An 11,595-nucleotide genomic window follows, 5' to 3' on the forward strand; every position below is an offset into this window, starting at 1 on the left:
AGGGAAGGAGAAGGATTCTCATCCCAAATTGAGTTCTTCCCATGGTGGGAAGAAGCTTGACAAATCGAAAGTGCAATGCTTTCATTATCATGAGATGGGACATTTTGCTACAAATTTTCCACTAAAGAAATCTAAAATGGGATCCAAGGAAGGATCTGAAGGTGAGGCATTAGCCTCATAGTTCTAGTTGGATTTCACCCTCTTCACATGCATGGTTTCATCCATGGTAGGATGTGGCTAGTTTCTTGACAGTGGAGCTTCTTTCCACGTGATCAGTGACAAGAGTTTGTTTAGTACCTTAGAGAAAAAAGATCACCAGATACTCATAGCGATGGGTAATGATGAAAAGTATAGTGTCTCAGGTGTAGGCACGGTTGTTTTTTAGAGGGATCATGGAGCTCGCATTACCTTGACAGATGTGAAGTATGTGTTAAGACTGAGGAAGAACTTGGTATCGATCCCAATGCTGGAAGACAAAGGCTATGATGTAGTCTTCAGTAAGGGAAAGGTTTTCCTTAGACACATCACCATGAGACAGGTGAAGCAGATCGGTTCACGCGTCAAGAACCTGTATGCCCTTGAGGTTCAAGATGCATGCAAAGCCTTAAGAAGCAAGGAAACTATTGGAGACTTTGTGGTTGAGAGAGAAAGTACATTACTTCTCAACATGCAATGCCAGAAGAAGTCTCAGGAAATTGTGGAGGAGCCACAATTGGTGAAGCAACTTTGGGAGGTTGTGGAGTAGCCACAAATAGAGAAGCTGAGAGTAGATCAAGTAGAGACTTATACTCACGCAGAGACTTCCAGTAGGAGGAAAGTTCGAGCCAAGTGGGCATAGGGATCACATGCATCCATACCTCCAAGTGGGAGGTGGGGCAATGTGGAATGACAGTCCCAAGTAGGCTGGAATAGGGGAAGGATCATTGAAGTACCCAACCTCTTTGATTAGACCTTACTACGGGAGCCTCGATGAGGAGTAGCAGGGCTGGCTGAGTGGGTAGAGACAGATGCAGCTGGAGCAAGCAAGATAGCTACAGTGCAGGAATCCCAAGACAGCACAGAGCTAGCAGGCTACAACAATGCGAGAGGCACAGGAGTCTTGCACCAGTGTGAGATGCATGGAGTGTTACAGCAGCTCAGAGGTCACAGAAGGAGCACTTGTCAGTGGCAGAGGAAGCTTCAGCCTCAGAGGATGTTTCTAGCCCAACAAGTAGGTCAGTTGGGTGATTTTTTGTTTCTAGAGTTGCTGGGGCAACAACATTTGGGAGAAGTGTTGCATGCAGAACATCCAAAGGTTCAGGATCGAGTGTACTATCAGTTGGAGGAATTTTCATATAAAGGAAACTCATCCATGCAGAAGGAATTATCTCCTTCAGGTTTGTGTAGTTATTTCTGAGCTAAGTGAGCAGTGTGAAGGGGGAATTCACGCAAGTGGAAGCACTAGACCCCAAGAAAAACTGCATAAGGAAATAGGAGGCTTGGAGGGCAGAGGAGAAGGTTGTGAGAGCCTTTGACTGCTTATGAGCAATATTATTTGATTGCAGAGAGAGCAGAATAGCTTGAGCGCTGATTTTTTTTGTAACTTGAACATATTTCCACTTGTATGATAATACAGAGATTTGGGTTTTAGGCTAAGGCGTTCCCCGGGTTATTTCTTCTGTGTTATGTGTGATTAATTTCTCATTCTCTTTTATATGTGTTCTCATTGATTTTTCTCATATTCGATTAAGATTCCGGAAAGTTTGATGTAGAAGTAGATCTTGTATTTTGCTTTAGTCTATTGCATTATCAAGTGATCTACAGTAGGAAATTTATACATCATGGCCATCTAAGTTGTAAAAATCACTCCAGGATTTCATTGACCTACAACAAACCAAAATTTAACATGACTATTTTTGACCTTCACATCACACCCCATCACTTTCTATTGTAGTTACCAATAAAATTCTTTAACTTTAACAATTTTTGTTTTATTTTTAATTCCTTTGAATATTATATGAATAGTTAACATTCAAATATTTTATTTAACATAAACATCAAAATATTTTGTTCATGTTTACATTTTTCACATCAAAATATTTATATCTATCTTTGAAATACTTTATTTATGATTAAAGTTAAAAAGTTATTTTTTTTAATTTCTCAGCTTTCTCTGTGTACATAAATAAATAGAGATTAATTAATATTGAAATATTAGTGAATAAAAATATTTCAATATTTTATTTCAAACCTGAATAAAGAAAGTTAAATGACTCTTAGGTATTGGAAAATAAAAATATGAGAAAATTTTTTATTCTCAATTACTTTTTATCATTTTCTAAATACAAAATTGATATAATTGGAATATATCATTTATGATTAGCATAGAACTATAGTTTTTTTATTATTATATCTTTTTAAATAATATATCAATATTTGTCAAGAAAAAAAGAAATAGACCTATTTAATACATTCAGATTACGAATTTATCATTAAGTTTTCAAGAAATTTATTTTTGATAAGACATTGATTTGTGAAATAAAAGATGTAGATGCTTTACTTGTGAAAACTCACACTTGTCTATTGTTGGAATATTAGAAATGATATTGTGATGAACTATCTTCCATCCAAAAGAAAAAAGAACAAAAAAAAGTAAATCGTGTACAATTTTTTGATAAAACAATCTGTATATCCCATAACTAAAAAATAGATAAAAATACATAGAAATAAAAAAAAAAATCTAATATCTCTTTAAACAATCCGTAAATACTATAACTAAAAATGATTAAAAAAATAGAATAATAAAAAAAAGCTCTTACCTCTCATTTTGACATTTTACAAAGACTTTTTAAACCGTTTGTGACTTATTTAAAAAACAAACAAACAAACAAACAAATAAAACTTTATCCCATTGAAATCATTAATAGTAATTATGTAAAAGCTGCGGAAAACCATAAATGCCAATAAAGCCCATATCATATCGTTGGTTGGGAGATTGAAATTACAAGACACATAGTTTTAAATGCATTTTAATATAATAAAATTTGTGATATGTTTTCTTTTGGATCAGCATTGAATGCGTTGATGGTGAAAATACAAAATATAATGATGTTATAATAACACATTATAACTAATAAAATGCCAAAAAAAGGTTTTTAAAAATAAATATTTTTAATTTTACACAATTAACTTTTAAAAGCCGTTTTAATTTGTTTTGTCCATAGCTAAATAACTCATCAATTAAAAAGTTAACTGCTTTCCGAATAATAAGATAATAAGAGTTTTTTTCCTGGGCATTGTGCTTCAATGTACACAATGTTAGTTCAAGATACCCATTAAAACGAAAAATGAAAAAGGTTTGGATTTTTACGACAAACCCTTTATCTACCATATAAAACAATAATTATCATGGTTAAATCAATCAATGCCCTTATTGCGTTTTTCTTTCCTGACACAAATTTCAGAGTACGTTCGTTCATTCAATCAATGCCCCTGTAGGTTGTTACAGCCTTATCCAAAATCAAATAAATGAATCTTACTTATTTAAAATATATTTCAATTCTTTAGGTTGTATATATAAAGTTAACTAAGTCTTGATTTCAAGATGGTTGAAGCGAGGTTTTGTTTTTTTTTAATCATATAATGAGGAAAATACAATTTTCAGCTTGTAAGGTTTTATAATGAGAAATTTTAAATTTTTTATTATTATTATTAGTAAGATAGATATAAAGTTAACATATTATTTATAAGAAATTTTTCCAATTATAAAAGAGTTTGCCATTTATGAAAAGATTGAAGATTAAAAATAAGTTTTAAGTAAGATTATATTATAGATATTTGAATAATATAAGGAATTGAAGTAAGTGACTTAATATTTAAGAATGTGTTGCTCTCCAGTAACTTAATAGACAAAATATTTCTCTAATTTATCTAAATTCAAACTTCAAAATATATCACATTATTAATTTTTTTTACATTATTAATTAACAATTTTTTTAAATTATAATTAATTTCTTAATTCATGAAATCCCATAAACTATTTCAACTTTAATAGTTATCAATTAAATATTAATAACATGTCTAGCCTTTAAAAACAAAGGACAACACATTATAAGCAAATTATTAAGAGTTGTATGGGGAAATGATAAATAGATATACTCTGAAAATTCATCAAAAATTTAAATAATTATAAATAGGTTTATATTAAATTTAATTAAAGATTTGAAATCATTATTAATAAGAATTTTTTCCAATTATAAAAGAGTTTGACATTTATGAAAAGATTGAAGATTAAAAATAAGTTTTAAGTAAGATTATATTATAGATATTTGAATAATATAAGGAATTGAAGTAAGTGACTTAATATTTAAGAATGTGTTGCTGACCTTCCTAGCCTTTTACAATGCCAAAATTATAGTGAACTCGGGAGGCTTCTCTCCAAACTTTTTGAGCATAGGAATAAAATCTTAAATCAAAATAAATAATTTGTCTTTTTAGGTCCGATAGATCATTATTTGGTCTCAGCGGACGTTAACCATCATCATCATCATCATCATAATATTTTTGAAATTGATAATTAATAATTTTTTAATAATAATAGGAATAAACAGTTATTATTTTTATTTTGAAATTGAATGTTTGTTAATTTTCAATATATTACCATATAAAAGAGTTCGTTATTTTTGAGACTCTAAAAAGTTAAGTAGATTTTTTTTTTAATTATCTAGATTTAAATTTCCAAATATTCATTAGGTTATTAATTTTTGGCATTTTAAATTAACAAATTTTAAATCATTTTAATGAATTTCTTATCTTTAAAAATTTTATAAGTTTTTTAATAGATATTAATTATAGTAATTATCAATTAAACATTGATAATATTTTTTAATTCCTAAAAAATATAGGAGAAAAAATTATTACCAGATTATTAAGAGTTGTATGGAGAAAATAAATATGAAAGTGGTTGAGGTATGTTAAATTTCTCATCATTTATAAATATTATTAAAATAATTATATAAATTAAATGACTAATAAATCTTTTATTATCATTAATTCATGATAACCATCAAACCATTTACTTTATAATAATCTCACATTGTTAAAAATTTAAAGAAAAAAAATCATAAATTTATTTTAAATTATTATTATTATTAATTATAAAAATAATTAATATACAAATTAAACATATATCCATAAATATAAAACAAAAAATTAATTCATTTTGAAATTTTAAAATAAAAATATTTTGTTATAATACTAAGTTTTATCAAGGCTAAGTGTTAAAAAAACTATAGCTCATTATATATCGCACTTATTTATATCATTTTTTTATTAAATTAATTAATTTGATTTTAAAATCATAAATAACAAACTTATTTTTAAAATAAATTTCAAATTTTTTTTTCTCGGTAAAAACTATGCTAATATATTATGTACAGTAGGCAAAATTTACATCATGACAAAACAAAGAGAACCAGGCTCCTGGAATATCATCCAGGAGCACTTGAGGCCAATCAAAAAGCTAGCCCATGCAGGGGCGCCAAACAGAGAAGCTAAACCATCGAAAAGAGCTAGCCCACGCAGGGGCGCCGACCAGAAATCCGAATTATCCCACTCAGGGGAGACTAACAATAACCAGCGCATTAACGAAGTTTCTAGGACACAAACACAAAGCACTGATGCCAAAACTAAGCTAAAACAGACATCATTAGAGACCAGAATACCAGACAGAAGAGCCATGTGAACCTTGAGCTCGGGCATCGCTATTCGTCCATTTGCACCTCCTCTACCCGACACCAACCGTAAGCCTCCCTTTCAGCAGTAGTGGGGGCAGTGTCTTCTGCTTCGCTGGTCCTCTCCCTCTGATCTAGCCTGCTTTTCAAGACATTTTCCAGGTCTGAGGCAGGATCCTTTACTTCCTTCTCCGAGCCAGTTTCAGTATCCTTTGCTTCTTGCACCTTGCTGTCAGCTTTCCCCTGCCCATGTTCATCCAGGGAGTCATTGTCTTCCTCGGAATTTTCAATGAATAGGACCGAAACATGCGCACTAATCTGAGGGCTGTTCATGGAACTGCTAAAATTGAAAATAGCAGAGCCGAAGGCAGGCAAGGAAGCTGAGCTCGATGCACGAGCATCCATGAATTGACTGGAATGAAGGGGATTAGCTCCTGTGGAGCGTATGTTATGGCAATGACAGCAGTGGACGGAATTATCTGCATCGTGACTGCGAGAGGTTCCTCCTCTGGAAGTGCCTCGACGGCTAAGCAGACGCTGTCGAGGTCTCACCATCCTTACAGGGGTCGAGGAGAGGAAATTCAAACAGACCACAGAATAATCCAAACAGATAGCTCGAGGAACAGACTGCGGAATAACCCAAACAGACAGCGAGGAGATCCCGGTGGAGACGGAGAGGCAGGGCATCTGGGATTGCAGAGACCTGCCAGAAGGAAGAACCACCAACATTCCCTGACCTACCGCAGCGACATGGTTTATAGCCTCAGCTACCTTACCTTGGAGCGCGCCCGCCATAACTGCAACCTCCACTTGAGGCGAATAGTCATCCAGGGCATTTACTATGCTCTGCTGCATAGCCTTATACCAGCCGCTTGCAACGCCTATGCCAGCCTTGCCTCCGACGTCTGCCACGTGATGGCATATGGCCGGCATGTGGCCTGCGACACACTCCCGTCCCATCCTAACTAACACCCGCATCCGGGGAATAAATTTCAATTTTTGATATATAACCATTATATAAAATATACCGAAATTAAATCTTTACCCTTAATTTAATAATTATTAATAATTAAATTACACTGTTAAATATGGAAATGAAGAATGTTAACTTCCATCATTTAAACAATTATTATTAAATCAATTAATCTCAATCATAATCATAACAATTGAGGGATATCTCTCTCGAGCACCATTTGAGCAGTGAGGTTGTACGTCTGCTGCGTGGAATGGACAGAATCCCAGAAGACGTATTTGGACGCATTTGGACAACTCAATTTGCTATCTAATTTGTTGCAAAGCATTCCCAATTCTATTAATCCCGTTGCGCAGCAACCCTTGTTGGATGTCTCAAACCCTGCAACAAATCCATCACAACAACCATATTATAGCAACAACAAAAAAGTTGAAAAAAAAAGGACATGACAGTGAGTAAAAGAAAGATTTTTCATTATAAACCATACCATATTTGGTAGGATTTCTCACAATGTCTATGAAGGATTCGTAAATGTCGATATAGACCATTTTAGCGTCCAGAAACTGAGCTTTGAGGCTAGATATGGCTGCTTTCAGTTTCGTGTTGTAGCCGAGGGCCGCTTGGTTCAGTTCATCGACACAACCATCCAGTCCAGGTTTTCCATAAAGTGTTTTCTGCTCAGGGAGGCATCCCGGTGGTGCCACGCTATAAATACCAAATTTGCGGGCACCTACACTGTATAGATCCTGAAATTTATTGCGGTGGATAGTGGCATTACAATTTGTAAGTAGAAAAGAAGCATTCATCAAATTAGACTTGAAAATTTAAGCAACTTACATAGCTTCTATTGTGTAATATGCCAATTAAATAAATAAGTGACTTAGACTCCCTGCACATTAGCGGTTTTTTTTAACTTATACCGTTCAGTCCGAGTAAGGCAACTACATGGCTTGTTATTTTTAAGAAAAAAATTGGGTATTGGTGACATTCCATAAAACAAATCTACCTCCATGCAGTTGTGAGCCAAACTGGGGTTGTTGATCCAACTAAGTAAACAAGTTACTTCCTCTGCAAGCAAGAAAAATTTTGGGTATGTGTACTTCTCAAATCTACCTCCATTAAATTGTGAGCAAGCGTTCAGCCCAAGGCAGCTATGCAACTTGTTATTTTAAAAGAGAAATTTTGGGTATTTGTATCTTTTGAGAAAAGAAATCTACCTCAGAAATTTTGGGTATTGATACATTTTGAGAAAAGAAATCTACCTCAGAAATTTTGGGTATTGATACATTTTGAGAAAAGAAATCTACGAAAAATCAGATAGTGAGCAAGAGTGAGGTTATTAGTAAAATAAATTGTGGGTATTGGTACATTTTGAGAAAAGAAATCTACGAAAAATCAAATAGTGGGTAAGAGTGAGGTTATTAGTAAAATAAATTGTGAGGTTGTTAGTAAAAATAAATTGTGAGCAGGAATGAGGTTGTTACTAAAATAAAGTAAACAAATATCTTTCAATGCCTACAGGTAGCCATTTCTTAAAACTATACAGTTTAGTCAAGGTAAGTTAGCTACATAACTTCTTGTTTTAAAAGAAAAAAAAATGGGTATGGGTACTTCTCAAATCTAACTCCACCAAATTGTGAACAAGAGTTCAGCCCAAGGCAGCTACACAGCTTGTTATTTTAAAAGAGAAATTTTGGGCATGGATACCTTTTCTAATTTTGGTTATTGTTATTTTTTGAGAACATAAATTTACCTTGGTTAAATTGTGAGCAAGAGTGAGCTTGAGATTGTTAGTAAAATTAAGTAAACAAGTTTCTTTCAATCTTACATAAAGAAATCTTACCTCAATCAGATTGTGAGCAAGAGTGAGGTTGAGATTGTTAGTTAAATTAAGTAAACAAGTTTCTTTCAATCCTACATGTCATGTTGGTAGTTTTTCTTAAAGATATACAGTTCAGTCCATGTAAGGAAGCATGTTAGTTTTAAGGAAAAAATGTGGATGCTAGTAGCATTTTCTTTTAGTTATGAGTAACTTTTGAGGAAAGAAATCTACTTCCATCAGGTTGAGGAAGGATAAGGTTGTTATTACCCATTAAGAGTGAGAGTGTTGATACTGAGTTCAGCAAATTATTTTATTTTTACGAGTTTTGAAATAACAACTATTCTTAAAACCTCCCAATCTGAATCCAGTTCACTAATCACACAATTTATTAGGTATAAATATCCCAATTAAGCAAACAAGCTACATAATTTGTTATATATGAATATCCAAATTAAATAAACAAGTTACTTCCTTGCCTGCATATATATTAGCATTAACAGCTTCTTTAAGAGCTATGCAGTTCAGTCAAAGGAAGGCATCTGCATAGCTTGTTATCTGGGAATATTCCAATTACATTGTTTGATATCCTTGAATATCCCTATTAAATAAACAATTTACTTCCTCTACCTGCACATTAACAGCTTCTTTTAAAGCTATAGAGTCCAGTCGAAGAGGTATTTATAAACACGTGCACTATAATACTGGGTTAATCTACACTAAGGAGTTGTCTATAATGCAACTTTTGAATCCGGCGAAGAAATTGAGGTCAAATCTTGATTTCTTGCAGTTAAAATGGTTTTTTAACTGCATATTTGGATTCAGCACCCTGAAAAACCCCTGGGACGCTTTCATTGTGCAGAAACTAGCTATCAAACTTGCGATTCCAATAATTCTTGCCGGATTTCGATCGGAAAAATCCGCCGGAAAAGCTTTCAAAAAGTCGCGTTATAGACAACTCCCTAAACTAAACCCTGGATGTATTAATTATGAAAAAAAAATCATAACTTTTTTACTATATTATCAGAGATTCATGGGAACTCTAGATGTATCAAGCAGCTTTTTTTGCAATGCAGGTTGAAAGGTTACAGACATTTAGATTCATACTGGATATATTAAATAAGACAGTTTTTTTTCAAAGTATTGTCTACAGAGGAATGATATTAAAGGCACAAAGCTAATTAGAAGCTGTAAGCAACGTTTAAATAACGTTTTACCTCGACGAAGTTCCGGAAGATTTGCAGCAGGAAATCTTGATATTGCGAAACACTGAACTGCTTTCTCCTGATGGGCAGAGTAAAGTAATTTTCAATAAAATCGTTGGTTCCCGAACAGGATAGGACTATGGCTTCTCGAATTATTTTGGATGCCTTATCCTCTCCCACTCGCTCTTCCAAGAGCACACGGTAATCCCTGAATAATTCCGCTTGTTTCCACATTGGTATCACAGACTGCACCAATATTCAACAATGTTTCCCAGTTTCAGTCACAAATGGCCAACTACTCAAAATTTGAAATGTTCTGAAAAACATGAGAACCCAAAAAACACTTACACCAATCCCGGCAGTGAGGTTATCATATCCAGTTCCTGCAGAAGCAAAGCTAACGCCTGTGACGAGATCTTGGGTGTTGAGATCAGGATCTAAAAAAGGTGGTAACATCTCCTTGAGCCCCAATGCTGCAGCTGCAAACCAGAAAATTGATTTCAAGAATTAGGCACTAGTTAGATTATGTTATATTATATAGCAAAAGAGTAGGGAACAACTGTTTTTGCTGGAAATACCAATGAAATCTGTTGAAAGTTTGCCATTCGAAAATCGGCCTGTGGGCTTTTGATCGGCGAAATCTTGACCATATGGAGGAAAGTCGGCTCTGAACATTGTGGGAATGTAGTTGTTATTGCCCGGATCCACAATCGAATCCCCAAAAACGAACAGAGCAGGCACTTTGCCTGTAATGTTGTTGGCTCCTGCATTGGCCCTGGCTATCCCTGCCAAAAAAAAGAGAAGCGATAATACGAAGGAAAAACGACTCAACTGCGACATGGCTGTGAGCAAAACTAAAGGTTGTTGGCAGAACTAATGATCGTATTGATCTGCAATCTTATTAATTTCTGGCTGTCAGTTCGATCATTGCAAATGGAAATTCTGTGGCACAGTAGTAGTATTTATTTGGTTTATTCAGAAAACGAACACATTACCTACTCCAACGCGGCTCAATGAATGACTGCGAGTCAAGCATGTTGTGGTAGTTAGAAGCTGTAGTAATGCACAGCGCTCATCTGTACTAGCGACATAAAGTTTCAATTATGATTGCAGCAGAAAGCACGAGCAAATCTGCTGGCCAGTGCCGTTACCAACGTCCTTCTGGAGAGTCATTAGAGGTTGATTCTTTTCATGCTGACAATATAAAATATAGCATCTTTTTCAGTTAGTTGATTGGACAATCTATGATAACTTAGTTACCAAATCGGTATTGGGAAACTATCATTCCTTATTATTTTTAGATTAGGTTACTAAAAGAAAATTATGTCATTTTCAATTAGCCGTTAGTGGTCCATATGGGGTAGCTTAGTGGTCCATATGGAGTAGACTCTCAGTCCCTAAATGTCAACCTTTCAAGATATTTTGATATAATAATTTTATATTTTAAAGTTAAAATGAAATGTTTAAAACATATGATATATATTATTGGTGAATAGTCCACGGGATTTGGATATAGTGCGACAGGTGTTCTGATATCCGGAGTGAGAGATTGGAAATGATAATATATAGTTCCATCAAATTTTAAAAAAATTATTATTGGAGAATAATTTAAAAGTTAAAAAAAAATGATATTTTATATTTTTTGTATTTAAAGTTTTGTGATTCATAATGAATTAAGTGAAGTTTTTATTTAGAAATCATAAACTGAACGAACTGGTTGGTTTGAAATGCATTGGCCAAAAATTTCTCTTATGTGATTTCTACCTAAAGACTTTGCTTAATATTTTATATTTAAAAAATTAAAATATTTTTAAATATAAAATATAAATATTTATATATTAATGGTAATTGATAAATAATTAATGATATTAAATGCAATTTCAAAAT

The 11,595-nt window shown here is 33.4% G+C and overlaps 1 protein-coding gene across 1 annotated transcript; it reads right to left on the bottom strand.

Annotated features, from left to right (window-relative positions):
* Nucleotides 1-6,736: 6,736 nt before the first annotated feature.
* Nucleotides 6,737-10,548, bottom strand: LOC149162185 (GDSL esterase/lipase At2g04570-like). The gene is made up of 5 exons (XM_089435116.1): nucleotides 10,287-10,548; nucleotides 10,057-10,187; nucleotides 9,721-9,954; nucleotides 7,172-7,430; nucleotides 6,737-7,065 (listed from the first exon to the last, which is right to left on the bottom strand). The coding sequence occupies exons 1-5, from the start codon at nucleotides 10,546-10,548 to the stop codon at nucleotides 6,869-6,871; spliced, it is 1,083 nt and encodes a 360-aa protein (XP_089291242.1). The 3' UTR covers nucleotides 6,737-6,868.
* Between the last annotated feature and the right edge of the window lie 1,047 nt (nucleotides 10,549-11,595).

Source organism: Pinus tabuliformis, chromosome 5_2 (genome assembly GCF_031772625.1).
Source record: "Pinus tabuliformis cultivar Carrire ecotype Pingquan chromosome 5_2, CPIR1, whole genome shotgun sequence".
In the NCBI taxonomy this organism is placed as follows: domain Eukaryota; kingdom Viridiplantae; phylum Streptophyta; class Pinopsida; order Pinales; family Pinaceae; genus Pinus; species Pinus tabuliformis.

Excerpts from the sequence above, each read along its gene's own strand:
- LOC149162185 (XM_089435116.1), bottom strand. The coding sequence starts at position 10,548 with ATGTCGCAGTTGAGTCGTTTTTCCTTCGTATTATCGCTTCTCTTTTTT. Across the intron at positions 10,188-10,286 it reads ACTTTCAACAGATTTCATTG|CTGCAGCATTGGGGCTCAAG; the intron begins GTATTTCCAGCA and ends TCTGGTTTGCAG. Across the intron at positions 7,431-9,720 it reads TCTTCCGGAACTTCGTCGAG|GATCTATACAGTGTAGGTGC; the intron begins GTAAAACGTTAT and ends AATAAATTTCAG.